Here is a 19469-nt window from a genome sequence, read left to right as displayed (position 1 = left end):
CAGGTACTGGTACCCTCTGTAGCCAGGATACTGGTAGCCTACCCAGCTGTGGCAGGGAGAGAGAGGGAGAGAGAGGCATCAATCTGCTGGTCTGCACTGGGTCTCTTTATATCTGCACTTCAGTGCTCTTGGGTATATTAAGTTCCCTATTATATTATATATAGCAGTACAGACATAGGATGAATTTCCTAACCTCAAGTGTATTCAGCAATAAAGACTCCCTTTCCCTCCCAGTACATTCTAGTACTCCACTAGCTGTGACTCCCAATGTCTCCCAGAACATGCACAGACTAGCATACTCAGGTTTGGCAAGGGACCCTCTATAATGTATCCAGTACACTGAAACTCCCCAGTGCCACCAGCATAGTGGCACAGCCTCATGCCTCCCTCCCAGTATGGCCAGTAATGTGACACAGTCCCATGCCTCCCTCCCAGTGTGCCCAGTCCAGTTCCCCAGACTCACGTTCCACCGGGTACCCTCACGCTGCCCACTCGGTCACAGAACCCGTAGGCCCACAGGCTGGGCACGTCGTCCTCGTGGATCTCCATCGTGTTTCCCTTGAAGTCAGTGGACTCGAACAGGCAGATCTTGTGCTCCTGGTTGTCCTGTAGGGGGAGGAGTAGAGGTTGTGAGTTACGTTAGTACACTGAAGCTCAAGTGATTTAGTTTAAATGCATATAAAGTAAAATTGCAGGGTGCAGAGAGCAGGTTTTAGAGTGCAAGGTGCAAGGTGCAGGGAGTAGGTTTCAGGGTGCAAGATGCAGGGAATAGGGTGCATATTTAAATACTGCAGTGAAGTGCTCTCACTGGCAGAGAGATTTGAAAAAATCTGAAGAGTCTTGCTATTTTTGCACTGGACAGCTTCTCCCGTGAGCAGCGGTGTCTGCACCGATAGAGGGGGGCCGCTGCGCTGAAGGTGCTTACCATGCAGAGTGGGCGGAAGGACATGAAGCAGTCGCTCCTGTAGCTGTTGGACCAGCTGTCCCAGCGAGGATACTCTCCCTTCTCCAGGATAAACATCTCCCCGCGGAAATTATTCTGCTCGAAGGCAACCCAGCTGGTGAGAGGTACAGACATGGGGAGAGAGAGAAGGACAGAGGGAGAGAGGTGGAGGGGGGAGGAGATGAAAGAGGAGTGTGAAATACCCTGTTTAATCCGATCTGTTTTGATGGAATATCAAATTGCGCACAGCGGTGTACTCACGGTCCGCACTCGATGCGCACACTGTGCACTCTGTCGAAGCCGTGGTCACTCAGGTTCACACACTCGTTCTGGAACTCCATGTAACGGCCCTGGAAGTTCTCTTGTTCATAGACGATTATCTGGAGGAGATGGGGAGAGACAGCAGGAGCAGGGTTGAGCCTGTGCACCGATGCTTATATTTAACATTGATCGACTGACCATGTAAAACGTGTGGTGGGAGGGGCTGTCTGTCTGTGTGTGTGAGAGAGGGAGTGTTGCTTTAATGTCTATGTGTGTATCTGCTGCATTGTGCTGTGTGTATGCCAATGTGTTTCTGTGAATGTTCTGTATGCCACTGTGTTTGTATGAATGCTCTGTATGTCAGTGTGTTTCTGCATATGTCTATGCTGTGTGCACCTGTATGTGTGTGTCTGTGTATCTGTGTGTGTATCTGTGTTTCTGTGTATCTGTGTGTGTTTCTGTGTATCTGTGTGTGTGTGTCTGTGTATCTGTGCGTGTGTCTGTGTATCTGTGTGTGTATCTGTGTGTGTGTGTGTGTGTTTGTGTGTCAGGGAGAGAGGGCACTCACCTTGTAGGACCCCATGCTGGGCTCCCCAGTCTTGGTGGCCTTGCCGGCAGGGTTGGGCGCAGGGGTGCCCTGGCTGGCAGCTGACTTGGGGGTCTGAGACATCTTGAGGTTTGCAGAGAAAATCTGAGGGGGGAGGACAGAGAGAGAGAGAGAGAGAGAGAGAGAGAGAGAGAGAGAGAGAGAGAGAGAGAGAGAGAGAGTGGTCATCTGTCTACACCATGTTGAATTTGGTGGCTCTCAGATCCCCAGTGCTCATCTATCTACACAGAGTTGAATTCCTCACAAGCAGTTCATTTTGATTAAATTGCATTAAAGTATTCCCCCTTCAATCTGCTCTTAAGGAAGCTGTGATTCTCTGGAGTAGGTCAAACCACACCCTCCCCTTCCCTCTGGCTCTCCCAGTAGCTCTTCCTGTCATCTGAACCCAATGAGCTCTGAATCTCAGGCATGAAGGGGATTTCCAAGGCCACAGTATACAGGAGGTGGAAGTCTCGCTCTCCCATTCAGACCCACTTCCAGCTGGGCTTTGTCTGGGAACAAGATCCCAGCTGTGAAGCCAACCAGACCCTTCCTGATGAGGGTTAAACCCCAATCCTCAGCCAGGGGTCCTTCAAATGAATTCCCAGTGGAGAGCCCGGGTATCCTTACTCCACTGTGCCACAGCTGCCCACAAATTAGAATCAAGCATTTGGAAAACCTTTCCTTCAGCAGGAAGGCAGTGGATTGAATTCAGATCTCCTATCTCCTAGTCCTCTACTTGAACCGCTAGGCCAGCCTGACTCTCTGTAGGGAAAGTTCACACAAGCCCTGCTATTTATTAGCACTGGTGGCCACTGTCTGTCTGTTTGTTTGCTTGTTGATTCATTGATTAGTTTTGATGGTTTAGGATTTGCCTGCTCTGCGCTGCTTACCTGAGCTGCTTCTTGCTGGAGAGGCTTGCTAGAGCTGGTGGCCTGTGTGCCTCCAGGACCCCTTTTATACGTTGGCAACAGCAGCGTCCTGAGAGTCCAGCACAATGGAACTGCCCAGGTCATCAGAGTCCAGCCAGCAAAGCCGCCCGTCATCACATCTCCCAAAGCGGCCAGCCAGCTGGAAAATCCTCAGGGCCCGGAACGTGGCGGTAAGCACTTTGCATTGTCTGCCTTGGGCCCAGGCACCACTCCCACAATGGAAAGTCCTGACGGGGGGGGGGGGATTTTCTGTGACAAAGAACACTAAGATATAGAGAATGTATAGATTAGAAGCCATGAAATGTATAGGGCAAGGCCATCGCTGTTTAGAGGAGCAGTCAGCTGTCAGCTGTACAGGGATTTGTTTTCCATAATGTAATATTATATATCTATATTAGAGGTACTCTGATTAATCAAAGCCAAAAAATGTTGTGTCTCATTTTGTGGCCGTACAGTTTTGTAAAGTGCTCTAAAACTATATTTAGATGTTCTGCAATTTCATTTATATTTTCAATTACTTTCCGTTTAATTCCAAGCGCCGAAGACAATTCAAATACTGATGTTGCTAATTCACTACTAATATACACTTTCAATATTAGATATGCTGCTACTGTTGCTGCTGCTTTGAAACTGAAGCCTGTGATTAGTCAACCAGGTCTGCTATAACTTTTCTAGTTGACTCATTAACTATTTGGAGCTACCCCTAATCTATCTATCTATCTATCTATCTATCTATCTATCTATCTATCTATCTATGTGGCATGTTGTTCTCTTTCCCTTTCAAACCAGTGGACATGCTTTTTGGGGTCGGGTAGGTCCTATTGAACAGGGAGATGAAGTGTGGCAGTTTTATCAAACGAACAATCCAGCAATGACAGGAGGGAATGCATTATGCGCAGATAGCGTGTTTGTTGGCTGTGAGCGGCTGTGCTGTAAGTGTTTCCCATGCAGGAAAGCCTAGCCCTTTGCACAGACCTGGTCTCTGTTGAGCCAGCAGGCATGTTGGTGTAAAGAGCTTTCAGACTCTGAAACTAGATCCCGGGGGTTAGAGACAGCTCTGCGATTCAGTTCTACACTAACTCTCCCCCTGGCACTTGTGAAAATGTACACCTCAGTGAGCCTGGTCTGCTGAGAATCAATCACTCAGTAAGAACCAGCCATGAGTTCCTACGGGCTTGCGAGTTCTGTTGTGTGAGTGATTCCCGTTCAGGAAAGCTTGAGGAATCCTGCAGTGAGCCCAGTCCCTCCTACGAACACACGAAACATATCGCAGACCCCTTCTACAAGTGTACTATAGTACCAGCACAGCAAAGGGCAATCAAACACAGTGAAAGCATAGTACAGCATAGTACAGCATTGTAAAGAATAGCAAGGTATGATAAAGCATAGTAAGGAACATGGCAAACCAGGGTACACTATGGGAAATGCAGAGTATAACCGTGGGGAAAGCATGGGGCAAAACTGCAAAAAGTGCAGTGCAAAAATTCTGTGGTATAACTAGTATAAGGGACAACCCAACACATAATAAATACTATTATTGATACACAAGTTTAGTTTATTTGTATTAGTTTTTTGTGTGTGTGTGTGCGTGCGTGCGTGTGTGTGCATGTGTGTGTGTGTGTGTGTGTGCATGTGTATGTGTCTCCTGCGTGGTTACCCTGCCTCTCTAATAAACCCTGGATAAACCCTCTCTGCCCTGGACCTGCAGATAATTAGAGCTGGGATTCTGTTACAGTGATCTCACATCTCAGAGGCAATGCGGTTACAGCTTAGCCTAGAAAGAGGCCATTAGTTCTTCTTTGAGCTGGTGAGCTGCATCTCCAGCAATAGGTCTGGTCCACTAAAGTGATAGCCCCACTAAAGCGATATGTCCTAGTGGAGCAGCAGCGGGCCCTATGGAGACGGAGCCCAGCGTGCACAGCTCAATGTGATGTGCTTGCACTTCTATGCATCGGAGCCCATCTCTATAGATTAAACTCTTTGTTGGAACATGAAGCTCCTCCCCAGTGCTGAGCCCGTGGTTTCTGTCGTCCCCCCTCCCCTTGGGACGGGTTCCACAGGAGGCTTTAAAAGGGCAGGGAGAGTGCCAGCCTGCACTCTCTCTCACAGCAGGAAGTGCCCACGGGACCGCAGCGAGGTGAGTGAGCCCCGCGCCTCCTCCCGTCACCCCCCTGTCTGTCCATCCTGTCTGTCTGTCTCTGTCACAGTCCCAATCTCTCGCCCACAGAGTTTTCATGCTTTCCTTTCTCTCTCTCCTCCTCCTGTCTGCCCTTCTCTCTTAAACTTTCTTTCTCTCATTCTCCCTGTCTCTCCCTCTGTCTTTCTCTCTCCCTATTTCTCCCTCTCTCTTCCTATCTCTCTCTATTTCTCCCTCTCTCCCTATCCCTATTCTCCTATCTCTCTCTCCCCCTCTGTCACTCTCTCTCTCTTTCTCCCTCTCTCCCTATCTCTCTCTCCCTATGAGACATGGTCCTCTCTGGTTCCGCACGGCTTGTGCTCTCAGCGGACAGACCAACCGAATCCATGCAGAGAGGCTCTCCAGAAGAACAGTGTCTCTTCTCTCTCTGGAGATCTCATGTATTTGCTGTCTAAAAGAATGAGAGTTTATTAAATTTTATTTCTTTATTTCAGAAAAATGACTCACCACTGTACCAAATTCTCTGGCCACTGGAAGGTAAGCCCTCTACTCTCTGAGACACCCCCTCTCAGGGACAAGGTGTCTTCTATTGTTGATTGATTTTATTTAGTATTTGAGGACAAACCCTCACAATCTGGCTTTCATTTGTTAAACTGATCGTGCGTGTTACAAATCCAGAGGCCAGAGGGGCTACCCACTTCTCAAAGCGTCCCTTAGTAAAAGCATAGCATAATGTAACAAAGCATAGCAAAAACATGGCAAAGCATAGGTAAGCATTGTAAACCACAAACAGGTGCGACAAAGCCAACACATGGCTATGGTAAATGCCTGGTATATCCATAGGGAATCACAATGCTAGTCCCCCTGATTGGAAGTGTGGTATATGTACCAGCAAGGTGGCAATGGGACCTAAATGGCGAGTTTGATTGTCCTGCAGATCATCGTTTGGGATGAGGAATGTTTCCAGGGCCGCAGACATGAGTTCACCTCGGAGTGCTACAACGTGATGGAGTTCGGCTTCGAGACAGTGCGCTCCTTCCGAGTGGAGAGCGGGGCGTGAGTAGGGGGACAGCGGGCTCGGGATCACTCGGAGGGGGAGAGGGGGAAGGGTGGGATAGCCCAATCATAAATAAATAAAAGCTCAAAATGCTTTTGATTTGGAAATATGTCCGGTTCATTAAAAATCAAACGAGCGTCTGGTTCATTTTAGTTCTTTAGTGTACTTTTGCAATCCAGTGTGGGTGACGCTTGTCTTCTCTCCCCGCAGCTGGGTGGGCTATGAGCACTCAGCCTACCAGGGCCAGCAGTTTGTCCTGGAGAGGGGGGAGTACCCACGCTGGGACGCCTGGAGTGGCAGCAATGCCTACCACATCGAGAGGATGACTTCCTTCAGACCCATCGCCTGCGCGGTAAGCCAGACCCCCTGCTTCCCACTCTCCTGGAGTCCCGAGCCTTCCTAATGCGTGGGTCCCTTACTGTGTATCCACTTTGCAGTGAGCATTGCTGACTCCATCCTAGACACTATGATTAGGTATTTAACTGTCGTGCGTGGTGACCTCACAAGAGGATGAATACAAAACTCTCCTCTAGTCAAGTCTAATCTCGCGCTATTGCATGTTTGGCACTTATGGGTGGTGATTATTGTGTTTTGGCCCCCCACTGTTCAGCAGTATCCTCTCCTCCTCCTCCTCTCCTCAGAATCACCGCGAGAGCAGGATGAGTATCTACGAGCGTGAGAACTTCCTGGGCAGGAAGGGGGAGCTGAGTGATGACTACCCCTCCCTGCAGGCCATGGGCTGGTGCAACAACGAGGTGGGATCCTTCCGCGTGCAGAGCGGAGCGTGAGTACAGAGCTGTGCAGATACCAGAGCAACTCCATGTAGTGTAGCGTGCTGGAGGCTCTGTAAACTTAACTTTTCGTGCAAGATCTGCACATTAACCGAGATCCTGTGCTGGTCTCCTCCACAGCTGGGTGTGCTACCAGTACCCTGGTTACCGTGGATTCCAGTACATCGTGGAGTGCGACCGCCACTCAGGAGAGTACAAGCACTGGCGAGAGTGGGGATCCCACGCACAGACTTTCCAGGTGCAGTCCATTCGCCGCATCCAGCAGTGACCTCCCTTCAGATCCACTGTGTAAATAAACACAACTAATAAAGGGTATTTGTATGAACTGAAACCCCGGCTCTCCTGGGTCTTATCTCAGTCTGTCGCTGCCTCACAAACACGCGCAGTAAGAAGCAATCTCCAGCGCTGTAAGGAAACCCAGTGATGGGGTAAGCTGTTGGGTTATGGATAGTCATCACATTGAAGTTGGAACAATAAGTGTGGCGGGGGGGGAGGGGGGTTTGAGGAGGGCGTGTATATTATGATTGTGACACCCGGGTTGACCAATGGCAGACCGGCACTGCATCCCATCCCTGATCCTCTGGAACTGCCTTTGCCACACCTCAGCAGATCACCAGCTCTGTTCATTTGGTAGGACAAATATTTTTGTTTCCTTTTTTTATTTGAAGCACCCTTGTATTTGGAAACTTGTATCAAAGGGTAATCTGGATTCCTATCATGAGTGAGCAAATGAATAGTCTGTTTGAGGAGCTGATTAAAGAGAGAGAGAAATACTTCCTCTGCCTGGATAGAGGGCTTTCTGCTCCAGAGCCAAGGGGAGAGGAGAGGAGAGGAGAGAGGGAGCAATAATAGCTGCAGAGTTTTCTGCCACAGGGCCAGTGACACACAGGAGACGAGCCCGACTCACAAATATCATTCTGTTTATTTCATGAGAGAGCGAGAGACAGAGATCGGTTCAATAAGAGACGTCAGGCACAGCTGGTTCAGGGAATCATTCCTTGCTTTATTAAAGGCTGTCGGCCGGCTCTATTCAGTCCTTGCACAGCCTGCTGGGAATCCCATGGTTCTGCTCATTGTACTCGGCTCTGGAGAAGCACATGGCCGCCTGCCTGTCGCACTCACAGATGAAGGCTTCACAGGGGTTGTTCTTGGCTAAGAGAGAGAGAGAGATAAGCAGTGTTAGACAGAGAGAGATAGAGAGGTGAGCAGTGTTAGACAGAGAGAGATAGTTAGAGAGGTGAGCAGTGTTAGACAGAGAGAGACAGAGAGGTGAGCAATGTTAGACAGAGAGAGATAGTTAGAGAGGTGAGCAGTGTTAGACAGAGAGAGACAGAAAGAGATAGAGGTGAGCAGTGTTAGACAGAGAGAGATAGTTAGAGAGGTGAGCCGTGTTAGACATAGAGAGACAGAGAGATAGAGAGGTGAGCAGTGTTAGACAGAGAGAGATAGTTAGAGAGGTGAGCAGTGTTAGACAGAGAATGAGATAGTGGTAAGCACCAGAGATCACAAAAACTCCAACATGCCAGCGACGCTCAGAAAACCAGCTCAGTAAGAACCACAGGGGGCAGGCAGCGCTGGATTGTGAAGCATGTCGTGTCCTTTTTCCGTTTCATATTTTTCCTTTTTTAAAAGCAGTCACAAGGGAGTAATACAGTGGAATAGTTGTTTGCCTTTGTCTTAAGTAGGAAATCAATTCAATTCAGGCCACTAAGATTTCAGTTTACAAAAGCTCCCTTATTCTGAAAACTCAATGTTGACAGGTATGACAGAACTGCATTCTTTCGAGAACCGATTTAGATCTTAAGCTCTCTCAGCTGGTCCGTCACTGAAAAGCCTGGCACCTATACTGAAACACAAGGGCAGCCTGATAGTGACAGGTGGCAGGGCGCCCCCGGTGGCGGCACTCACGGCTGCAGGTGACAGTGGCGTCTCTGCAGGTGTAGGAGTAGATCTCGGTGTACGGGTTGTCGAATATCGGCCAGCAGTCCTTGTGCTTCAGAGCCTCGCTGTAACAGTTGTCGTGGACCTGGCAGCACCTGCAGTACCAATACTGTCCATTAGAGGGCAAACAAGTACGGGGAATGGTTTAACCCTTTCAAGGTGTTCTACTGGTCAAAATTACAACCAGGTCATTTACAGCAGGTACAAGAAATATATATACTAATATATACAATATATATAACAATTAAGATTTGCATTTGGAACCCTGCTTCCCTCCCCTCTGCTCCTCTCTCACCTGTCCAGCTCATCCACAGGGGTCCCGGAGCCCCCCAGCCCGCAGTAGCAGCCGTAGTTGTTGTAGTCAAGGAGGGGCCAGCTGGAGGGCATTACGCAGATGATCATGTTCCTGAATTGCCAGACCGCAGTGGGTATTAACTGCGCCCGCGCCGCGCCTAGGGGGTATAGAGAGCTCACAGTACAGAACTAGCGCACACCACACGCCACACAGCAATACTATTACTGAACTATAAAAGAGCAAGTGAGAAAGTTTAGAGGCGTTCTAAACTTCATTCTACTACCTTGCAAGAGCTGTTACATTTTCACGGTATTTGCAAAATCATCAAAATGCTGTGTTTATCTTATTATTTTTGTAAGGTGTTGTGACTAGGATTTCAGGAGCTGCTTCTCGGTTCTGGTTGTCTGTCACAGACGTATGCAAGGCTAGATCAGCCCCAGTGTCTTTCTATTAGTGCCGGTACTGTCTACAGCAGAGCAGTGTCAGAAAGAGGAGACGCGAGTCCCATTACCGCTGGTTCTTGCTTGTAATCTAGCATGCATCACTGAGCACCAGGACATCAGTCTCAGCTATCCGGCATCCACACCTGGTTCTTTCCCACTAAAACAAACACAGCCAAGCTGGTTCATTCAAAATGCTAATTCAAAACTCAAAAAGAATCCCTCACCAATGCAAAGTAGGGTGACCAGGAGAAAGAAGGACCCCATGCTGTCTGTTTGCAGTATCTTCCAGGATACCCGGAGTTGAGTTCCGAACCCACGACTGACAGTTTGCAGGCTGGCTCTCCTGTATTTATAGCCAGTTAGTGTCCTTGGACCTCCCAGAGTTTTCTCCATGTGATAAACATGCTAGCTAACAGCAACACACAATCACAGACACACACTTGTGCTTTTCCCAGTACATGGGTGACTGCAGCCAGTCAGCCTGGGACTAATAGCAGGAGACAGGTGTGATAAAAACAAGTTTACAGGCAAGTTCAGGAAGCTCAGGGGGCTGAGGGCTGTGCTGGGGTTACTGCTGGTGCTCAGGTTAGACACACAGACCCTGACAGCCAGGGGGCTGAGGGCTGTGTTGGGGTTACTGCTGGTGCTCAGGTTAGACACACAGACCCTGACAGCCAGGGGGCTGAGGGCTGTGTTGGGGTTACTGCTGGTGCTCAGGTTAGACACACAGACCCTGACAGCCAGGGGGCTGAGGGCTGTGTTGGGGTTACTGCTGGTGCTCAGGTTAGACACACAGACCCTGACAGCCAGGGGGCTGAGGGCTGTGCTGGGGTTACTGCTGGTGCTCAGGTTAGACACACAGACCCTGACAGCCAGGGGGCTGAGGGCTGTGTTGGGGTTACTGCTGGTGCTCAGGTTAGACACACAGACCCTGACAGCCAGGGGGCTGAGGGCTGTGTTGGGGTTACTGCTGGTGCTCAGGTTAGACACACAGACCCTGACAGCCAGGGGGCTGAGGGCTGTGTTGGGGTTACTGCTGGTGCTCAGGTTAGACACACAGACCCTGACAGCCAGGGGGCTGAGGGCTGTGTTGGGGTTACTGCTGGTGCTCAGGTTAGACACACAGACCCTGACAGCCAGGGGGCTGAGGGCTGTGCTGGGGTTACTGCTGGTGCTCAGGTTAGACACACAGACCCTGACAGCCAGGGGGCTGAGGGCTGTGTTGGGGTTACTGCTGGTGCTCAGGTTAGACACACAGACCCTGACAGCCAGGGGGCTGAGGGCTGTGTTGGGGTTACTGCTGGTGCTCAGGTTAGACACACAGACCCTGACAGCCAGGGGGCTGAGGGCTGTGTTGGGGTTACTGCTGGTGCTCAGGTTAGACACACAGACCCTGACAGCCAGGGGGCTGAGGGCTGTGTTGGGGTTACTGCTGGTGCTCAGGTTAGACACACAGACCCTGACAGCCAGGGGGCTGAGGGCTGTGTTGGGGTTACTGCTGGTGCTCAGGTTAGACACACAGACCCTGACAGCCAGGGGGCTGAGGGCTGTGTTGGGGTTACTGCTGGTGCTCAGGTTAGACACACAGACCCTGACAGCCAGGGGGCTGAGGGCTGTGTTGGGGTTACTGCTGGTGCTCAGGTTAGACACACAGACCCTGACAGCCAGGGGGCTGAGGGCTGTGCTGGGGTTACTGCTGGTGCTCAGGTTAGACACACAGACCCTGACAGCCAGGGGGCTGAGGGCTGTGTTGGGGTTACTGCTGGTGCTCAGGTTAGACACACAGACCCTGACAGCCAGGGGGCTGAGGGCTGTGTTGGGGTTACTGCTGGTGCTCAGGTTAGACACACAGACCCTGACAGCCAGGGGGCTGAGGGCTGTGTTGGGGTTACTGCTGGTGCTCAGGTTAGACACACAGACCCTGACAGCCAGGGGGCTGAGGGCTGTGTTGGGGTTACTGCTGGTGCTCAGGTTAGACACACAGACCCTGACAGCCAGGGGGCTGAGGGCTGTGTTGGGGTTACTGCTGGTGCTCAGGTTACCCTGACAGCCAGGGGGCTGAGGGCTGTGTTGGGGTTACTGCTGGTGCTCAGGTTAGACACACAGACCCTGACAGCCAGGGGGCTGAGGGCTGTGTTGGGGTTACTGCTGGTGCTCAGGTTAGACACACAGACCCTGACAGCCAGGGGGCTGAGGGCTGTGTTGGGGTTACTGCTGGTGCTCAGGTTAGACACACAGACCCTGACAGCCAGGGGGCTGAGGGCTGTGTTGGGGTTACTGCTGGTGCTCAGGTTAGACACACAAACCCTGACAGCCAGGGGGCTGAGGGCTGCGTTGGGGTTACTGCTGGTGCTCAGGTTAGACACACAGACCCTGACAGCCAGGGGGCTGAGGGCTGTGTTGGGGTTACTGCTGGTGCTCAGGTTAGACACACAGACCCTGACAGCCAGGGGGCTGAGGGCTGTGTTGGGGTTACTGCTGGTGCTCAGGTTAGACACACAGACCCTGACAGCCAGGGGGCTGAGGGCTGTGTTGGGGTTACTGCTGGTGCTCAGGTTAGACACACAGACCCTGACAGCCAGGGGGCTGAGGGCTGTGTTGGGGTTACTGCTGGTGCTCAGGTTAGACACACAGACCCTGACAGCCAGGGGGCTGAGGGCCTGGGGTTACTGCTGGTGCTCAGGTTAGACACACAGACCCTGACAGCCAGGGGGCTGAGGGCTGTGTTGGGGTTACTGCTGGTGCTCAGGTTAGACACACAGACCCTGACAGCCAGGGGGCTGAGGGCTGTGTTGGGGTTACTGCTGGTGCTCAGGTTAGACACACAGACCCTGACAGCCAGGGGGCTGAGGGCTGTGTTGGGGTTACTGCTGGTGCTCAGGTTAGACACACAGACCCTGACAGCCAGGGGGCTGAGGGCTGTGTTGGGGTTACTGCTGGTGCTCAGGTTAGACACACAAACCCTGACAGCCAGGGGGCTGAGGGCTGTGTTGGGGTTACTGCTGGTGCTCAGGTTAGACACACAAACCCTGACAGCCAGGGGGCTGAGGGCTGTGTTGGGGTTACTGCTGGTGCTCAGGTTAGACACACAAACCCTGACAGCCAGGGGGCTGAGGGCTGTGTTGGGGTTACTGCTGGTGCTCAGGTTAGACACACAGACCCTGACAGCCAGGGGGCTGAGGGCTGTGTTGGGGTTACTGCTGGTGCTCAGGTTAGACACACAGACCCTGACAGCCAGGGGGCTGAGGGCTGTGTTGGGGTTACTGCTGGTGCTCAGGTTAGACACACAGACCCTGACAGCCAGGGGGCTGAGGGCTGTGTTGGGGTTACTGCTGGTGCTCAGGTTAGACACACAGACCCTGACAGCCAGGGGGCTGAGGGCTGTGTTGGGGTTACTGCTGGTGCTCAGGTTAGACACACAGACCCTGACAGCCAGGGGGCTGAGGGCTGTGTTGGGGTTACTGCTGGTGCTCAGGTTAGACACACAGACCCTGACAGCCAGGGGGCTGAGGGCTGTGTTGGGGTTACTGCTGGTGCTCAGGTTAGACACACAGACCCTGACAGCCAGGGGGCTGAGGGCTGTGTTGGGGTTACTGCTGGTGCTCAGGTTAGACACACAGACCCTGACAGCCAGGGGGCTGAGGGCTGTGTTGGGGTTACTGCTGGTGCTCAGGTTAGACACACAGTACCCTGACAGCCAGGGGGCTGAGGGCTGTGTTGGGGTTACTGCTGGTGCTCAGGTTAGACACACAGACCCTGACAGCCAGGGGGCTGAGGGCTGTGTTGGGGTTACTGCTGGTGCTCAGGTTAGACACACAGACCCTGACAGCCAGGGGGCTGAGGGCTGTGTTGGGGTTACTGCTGGTGCTCAGGTTAGACACACAGACCCTGACAGCCAGGGGGCTGAGGGCTGTGTTGGGGTTACTGCTGGTGCTCAGGTTAGACACACAGACCCTGACAGCCAGGGGGCTGAGGGCTGTGTTGGGGTTACTGCTGGTGCTCAGGTTAGACACACAGACCCTGACAGCCAGGGGGCTGAGGGCTGTGCTGGGGTTACTGATTCATTTGCAGTATTTCGAGATGTCCAGGGCCTTGTATTCAGGGTTGTATGCAGACCTGGAAGAGCACAGGTCATTGTTGGCTGCAGGGAGAACAGAAACACAGTTACACGCACAGAAACACAACCACACACAAACACAACTAAACACATGGAAACACAACCACACACAAACACAACTACACAACTACACACACAGCAACACAACCACACACACAGAAGCACTGCTAGACACACAGAAATGCGTGTCATCCCCTCTGCCTGTCTAGCAGGCTGTCCACAGGGAGCTGTGGCTGTCAAGCTGTCTGCAGCCCTGCGCTGCAGTACAGGACACCTCCCACCCCCCTCACAGTCTCCTTGCAGAGGCACAGACCCACTCAAAGAGAAGGGGGCTAAGGCACGACGAGTCGCACTCACTGCATGTCACTGTGGTTCCTTCGCAGGTGTACGAGTAGATCTCCGTGTAGGGGTTGTCAAAGATGGGGAAACAGTCTGGGTTGTTCATTGCGGCAGAGTAGCAATCATCATGGATCTTACAGCACCTGGGGGTGTATGAAGAGAGGCACAGGGGCGTGAAACCCAGACCAAGCATCCCAAAAGCACACTCCAGTGCATTCTCCTGCACAATGTAGATAGGAGCTTGTATCACACAGCGCACTACGCACTATTCTCTGGATATCACCCCCAGCAGCAGCCGTAGTTGTTGTAGTCGTGCAGAGGGTCACTCCCGGAGATGGTGCACTTGATCAAGTTTTTGAACTGCCACAGGGCTCTGAGGTCAGCTGAGACCACGCTTACTGGGGACAGAACACAACACAGCCAGCTCCATTAGCACCAGAGCACAGCTTCCAACAGCACTGCCTTTACCCTCAGCTACTGCCTCTCCTTCAGACCAGGAGTCCTGCTGCTGGGCTAGGCTGCTTTCTACAGCAGCACAAGCACACGACTCGCAGGCAGCTTCTGAGATCTCACGTGAAATGCAAGGCAAAGCTAGACGGAAGTCAACCAAGCAGACCGACGTGTGCCTGGAAGGTGGCACCGGTCGAAACGCTCGTCTGCTTGACTTGGTGAAACAGGTCACCACGGCGCTCACTGAAAAAAGCTGCTTGAATTTCTTACTTAGCTATAGTTTTGCCTTCGATTTCTGATTGTTTTGAAATTATGAAACATGTAAAATACAAACATATGTGTTTTATAAAAATCCTACTATATACCAATCCTAGCAGCATTCAAACCAAGTGCAACTCTAGTATATACCAGTCCTTATAAACATGTATTTTTCTTTTTTCTTTCTCCACTGTGTCTAATCCACTCACCGGCGGAGTTCTCCCCAACACACTATCCTGCTCTAGCATTAACCACACCAGCAGAAATCACTCAAAGCAGTTTGTCTGCCTGTTAAAAGCAAAGCTACGCGTGCTGTGTTCATCTTACTCTTTCTGCTCTGAGTACCATAGGCTGCGGATATAGCCGGACTCCTTTTTATATCAGGCACTGACCTCGGCAGAAAATCACACACAAAAACAAAAAAAGACGCAAGTGTTATTTTTCTCACGCCAGATATCTTCCAGTATTTGTAGACGCTAACTATAGGAAAATATTGAAGGTCATGATAATAGACCTGCCTGGTGTGGCCTGCTCGGGAAAACACTGCATAAGGAGTGAACGAAGCAGAAGGGTGCTTTCTTGCATTCTGGCAAGCTGCAGGTCTGCTGAGCCTTCTGTCAATCTTCAAGTTCCTCGTCAGGTTAAATGCAGGAATTTGTTTGGTTTCCTGGTTTAGGTCAGCCAGGGTCTCCTCGGCTCATCGCTCACCAGTGACCCCTATAGTCTGGCCTGGCTCCTGCGGGCTAGCCTGTAAGCCGCCTAGAGCTGCATTGTCCTCCGACGCTGTAGCTCTGAGGTGGCTGCATGGTGAGCCTGCAGCATGAAAAGAAGCAGTCAGCTGACGGCACACACTTCGGAGGACACCCTGTGCTCGTCTCCACCTCTCCCGAGTCAGAGTCAGGGCGGTGGCAGTGAGCTGAGCCTAAAAATAATTGGATATGCCAATAATTGCAGATTACTAAATTCAAAACTATACTGATGTTGTTTTCATGGCCGTTGTCCCATGTTATCTCTGGAAATTTTCTAGAATTACAATTTGTTCTGAGAGACAAAGCACCTGCCAGACCTTGAGAGTGGGGTGGGGGGGGGGGGGGGGGGGAGTGTCTGTCCACAAAATGACACAATTAATAGATTAGCCACCACATTCGTGGTATTGTCACACCCCACAAAATGACTGACATTAGGAAGCTCACAACAATTAGAAATGAATTTTTTAAAATATAGACACTAATGAATAAATAAATAAATATTAAACATTAATTTTTTTAGATGCATTTATTTAGATTTTCTGTATATAACTATTGATAGAACATTACAGCACAAGCACATACACTATTTTGGGGTCTTTGATTGCAAAACTGGAATCTGCTTTATCCTATGAGATTTTTCTGATAAGTGTTCCATAGTACATGTTTATGGTCTCTTGGGAGAAGACAAACCACATGGCAAGAGAACTGGTCTTTTCTGGAGAGCAAACATGTGTATTAAAGGAATCAAGTGTGTGCAAGTGTAGAGAGTGGGGTGGGAGGGTCCCGAGGGTGGGGCTCCTGGGGACCCTGGCTTGTGCATTGGTGGGGTCTTGCTGTTGGGTTGTGAGTTGCTGTGGCTGATCAGGAGTTGCAGTTCTTCTTTTTGTCAAAGCCCTTGAACTGCTCGTTGTAGGGAGCCTGGGAGAAACAGTGAGCTGCCACACGGTCACAGTCACAGATAAACTTCTGACAGGCAGTGTTAGAACCTGGAGGGAGGTGGAAATGAACTGTATTCAGCACAGATCAATTCAATTTACTGCAGCGTCTTAAAATCTACTATTGCACCAGGACCAACACATGACACCAACACAGGGATGTAAAGAAGACTCCCATTGCATATCTGGTTAATCCAGTCCTGGTTTTACTGCGAGTTTAATAAGACAGACCTGGGCTTGTTACCTGTACACTGGGGCTAATCAAGCTTGTCGTAAAACCTGGAATGGATGACACCTGCTATTCAACAGGAGTCCTGTTTCCATCCATGCAATACAGAATACAATAAATAGCTATTACTGGCCTCCCTGGGGTTAGGTTACCATTCTGAAAGACCTCCAACTGTTACAATCGCACAACACAAAACAGACCGACTCTCCAATGAAATAAGAATAAAAAATTAAAATCAACTAGCATTATCAAATCAAAGGTCTAGACCAGTGGTGCACAATTCTGGCCCTGGAGATCCAGAAGGAAGGGTCTGTATGAAGCCCAGGGCAGGAGGAGAGAGGGGACACTTACTGTCGCAGGTCACCTGTTTGTTGGTGCAGGTGTAGTCGTACACCTTGATGTAGGGGCTGTCGACCAAGGGGCGGCACGCTGCGATACTGCGGCTCTCTCGGTAACACAAATCATGAGCCTTACAACAGCTTGAGAGAGAGAGAGAGAAAGCCCCCCCCCCTCAATGATATTGCTGCAACAAACAAACAAGAAGTAGGGGCACTGTAACCCCAATGTTTTATAATCAGCCCCTGTTGTGGATATCCCATCTTTATATGGCTGATCCCTTTATTCTAAGTTACCTGTTTCTGCACAGGTTAACAACAACCACAAAAACCCTTCATAGCTTGAGTGGCTATGGTAACTCCATGAAATAATCTTCCTATACTGTAGATTTATTCCCGATTATGACGCATCCTCCCCTATACAGACTGCCCCCATGCAGAGTTCCTCCTCATCTCCCTACCGGTCCACCTGATCGACTGGCGTCCCCGAGCCCCCGAAGCCACACCAGCAGCCATAGTCGTTGTACTTTAAAGGGTTGCTGGTGGACACGGCGCACTTGATCACGTTCCCGAACTGCCAGAGGGCTCTGGGCATCAAGGCAGCCTGAGCCACAGACACTGTGGAGAGCAAGAGTGAGAAAGGAAGCAGGCTTTCTGTCTGTCTGAGCACGCACACAGACACGCACATTCACCCAGGCTGCTACTCCAATGCTAAGGCACATGAACTAGCAGCCACTGTTTCCCCAGAGTCACTTACCGGCCAGGAGCAGCAGTAGCAGGGTGTTGGTCATGCTGAGGTGTGTTCGGCAGTCCAGAGCATCCCCGTGCAGCTCTATTTATATCACCCTAAAGGGGCTCACCCTTGTATGTGCAGCAGGGATCGAAACCATCACTGCACAATCTCACCTCACGCAACAGTTTTGGCTCATTATTCACGCTTATCGGCACCTGTTTGTTTAATCTGCAGGAACACAAATATTTGCTGGGTTGTTTTCATGATAGATTTATCACGCATCAAACCAGCTGACTTTTTCTTTTAGGGGTTGCTGTGCTGAATTGTAATGTTGTTCCCCCTCAAGGACCTTGAGACACAGAGCTAGTAATGAGGGATCTGCGAGCTGAAATAGAGCCTCGCTGAAGGCACTGTGCATGGGGAACAGCAACTCAATAAAACAGTGACTGGCCCATTTCAACAAAGCAGCTTCCACAAAGTGTTAAAATGTGAAAGCATGTGTTCTACTGCACTTGTCATCTTGGCAAGCCCTCCCCACCACACTTCGCTATCCAGACTGCATGTATATTTACAGTGTTTCCCATGCCTGGCTGCAAGGTGAAGGCTGTCCATGATATTGACCTGGCCTTGGTCTTCACAGGCGGGTGATCGCCAACAGCTTCAAGGTAACAACGTCCAACACGTCTCTGCTTGCAAACAGACTTCACCCTCCACACACACTTCTACCCTTAAACGCAGAGCAGAAACTGAGCAGTGCAAGACTCATGCATTCCACATGTTCAACATAGCAAGAATAATTACTGGATATGCATCTGCACAAACCAAACCCTTTCATCAACAAGTCTTTTTTTGGAATTGCTCTTATTTGAAATCGTTCTTATGAGCAAATATCCAAAATCGAACTCACTTTTAAATGTAATTATTTACTGTAATCTTTATTTTGCTCTTATTAGAATTTGATCTTATTTTCCGTTGAGCCGTGTGTTTTCCTGGTGCTTGCCTGAGGATTTTACAGCCATTTTCCATCTGTGTGGCTTCCGAGGGTCTATAAACAGACTGCTCATTCCCTAGGCGCGCACATGCTGCTGTTCCCAGCGTTTAAAAACCAGCAGGCAGCCGGAGACACACAGCGATCTGAGTGTCCCCAGTGACAAGACTTGGACCGCAGACTGCAGCCACGGCTACTTAGAGGCTTGCGAGTCAACATCGTTAAAAATCATTAAGACGATAAAAAATAATAAATAAATAAATAAAACAAAACAAGCCAACAAAAATTCAATGGAATGTTTTAAAATAATTTATTAGGACTTTTAAAATGAAATCTCAGAACAAAAAACAAAACAAAACAAAAAAAACACAAAATGGGTTACAGTTTTGTTGAAGTTTGTCAGATTGTAAAACAAAGTACTGGCTTAAAATATACAAACAGTTGATAAAACCACACCAGCTACGCACCCCTGTCCCTGGCAGTTACACAGAGCACACAGCAGGGGGCGGCTTGTTATGAATCCCCACCCTTTAGGAACAAAAATAACAGCTTCATTTTTATTTTTTATTTTTTTTGTTTTTAAATAAAATCTGAGAATGCTTTCCTTGAATGCCACTTATTTCTTTTAGATAAAATAACTTATTGCTTCTGTAAAAGAACTACAGTATCGGTGTCGCCTCGTAGCCTTTCCCAGGGTTTCAACTCCCCAATGCTCGTCAGTTCTTTCAGACTGAGGTAGTTCTATCCCTTAACCAGTTACCTCCCCACCCCTAAACTGTGCAGGGATGGTGGCTCTGTTTACCAACAGACAGGAAGCCAGCCTCAAGACCTTCATCCCAAACTACATCCCCCAGAAGCCTCTGGGGGAGCTCAACTCAACCAATCACAGCATTTAAAATCCACACTAGTTTGCAGTCCTATGAAAGACAGTACCCAAAACCATTCAGTAG

General features: G+C 50.1%; 5 protein-coding genes across 5 annotated transcripts in view; 1 reads left to right on the top strand and 4 right to left on the bottom strand.

Moving 5' to 3' along the window:
* Positions 1-2296, bottom strand: part of LOC121297065 (beta-crystallin B1-like) — a 3292-nt gene extending 996 nt beyond the window's left edge. Inside the window, exons 1-5 of the mRNA XM_041223075.1 lie at positions 1773-2296; positions 1205-1323; positions 926-1058; positions 464-606; positions 2-46 (exon numbers count right to left, since the gene is read on the bottom strand). Coding sequence (XP_041079009.1) covers positions 2-46; positions 464-606; positions 926-1058; positions 1205-1323; positions 1773-1979 — 647 coding nt within the window. The 5' untranslated portion in view covers positions 1980-2296. The remainder of the gene's footprint in view (position 1; positions 47-463; positions 607-925; positions 1059-1204; positions 1324-1772) is intronic.
* Positions 2297-4337: 2041 nt separating this feature from the next.
* Positions 4338-7032, top strand: LOC121297468 (beta-crystallin A4-like). The gene is made up of 6 exons (XM_041223812.1): positions 4338-4859; positions 5354-5396; positions 5797-5915; positions 6127-6268; positions 6558-6700; positions 6828-7032. Exons 2-6 carry the CDS (start codon positions 5358-5360, stop codon positions 6973-6975), a joined length of 591 nt encoding a protein of 196 aa, XP_041079746.1. The 5' UTR covers positions 4338-4859; positions 5354-5357; the 3' UTR covers positions 6976-7032.
* Positions 7033-7548: 516 nt separating this feature from the next.
* LOC121296948 (phospholipase A2-like) lies at positions 7549-9420 on the bottom strand. The gene is made up of 3 exons (XM_041222908.1): positions 8944-9420; positions 8616-8743; positions 7549-7859 (listed from the first exon to the last, which is right to left on the bottom strand). Exons 1-3 carry the CDS (start codon positions 9048-9050, stop codon positions 7738-7740), a joined length of 357 nt encoding a protein of 118 aa, XP_041078842.1. The 5' UTR covers positions 9051-9420; the 3' UTR covers positions 7549-7737.
* A 4027-nt stretch (positions 9421-13447) lies between these two features.
* LOC121297064 (phospholipase A2-like) lies at positions 13448-15135 on the bottom strand. Its single transcript, XM_041223074.1, has 4 exons — positions 15069-15135; positions 14126-14240; positions 13861-13985; positions 13448-13527 (listed from the first exon to the last, which is right to left on the bottom strand). Exons 1-4 carry the CDS (start codon positions 15133-15135, stop codon positions 13448-13450), a joined length of 387 nt encoding a protein of 128 aa, XP_041079008.1.
* A 694-nt stretch (positions 15136-15829) lies between these two features.
* On the bottom strand, positions 15830-18729 carry LOC121296949 (phospholipase A2-like). Its single transcript, XM_041222909.1, has 3 exons — positions 17260-18729; positions 16815-16942; positions 15830-16285 (listed from the first exon to the last, which is right to left on the bottom strand). The coding sequence occupies exons 1-3, from the start codon at positions 17484-17486 to the stop codon at positions 16161-16163; spliced, it is 480 nt and encodes a 159-aa protein (XP_041078843.1). The 5' UTR covers positions 17487-18729; the 3' UTR covers positions 15830-16160.
* Positions 18730-19469: the final 740 nt, after the last annotated feature.

Source organism: Polyodon spathula, chromosome 22 (assembly GCF_017654505.1).
Source record: "Polyodon spathula isolate WHYD16114869_AA chromosome 22, ASM1765450v1, whole genome shotgun sequence".
Taxonomy (NCBI): Eukaryota; Metazoa; Chordata; class Actinopteri; order Acipenseriformes; family Polyodontidae; genus Polyodon; species Polyodon spathula.
The sequence above is the reverse complement of the archived record's forward strand: the minus strand, read 5'-3'. Positions and strand labels throughout refer to the sequence as shown.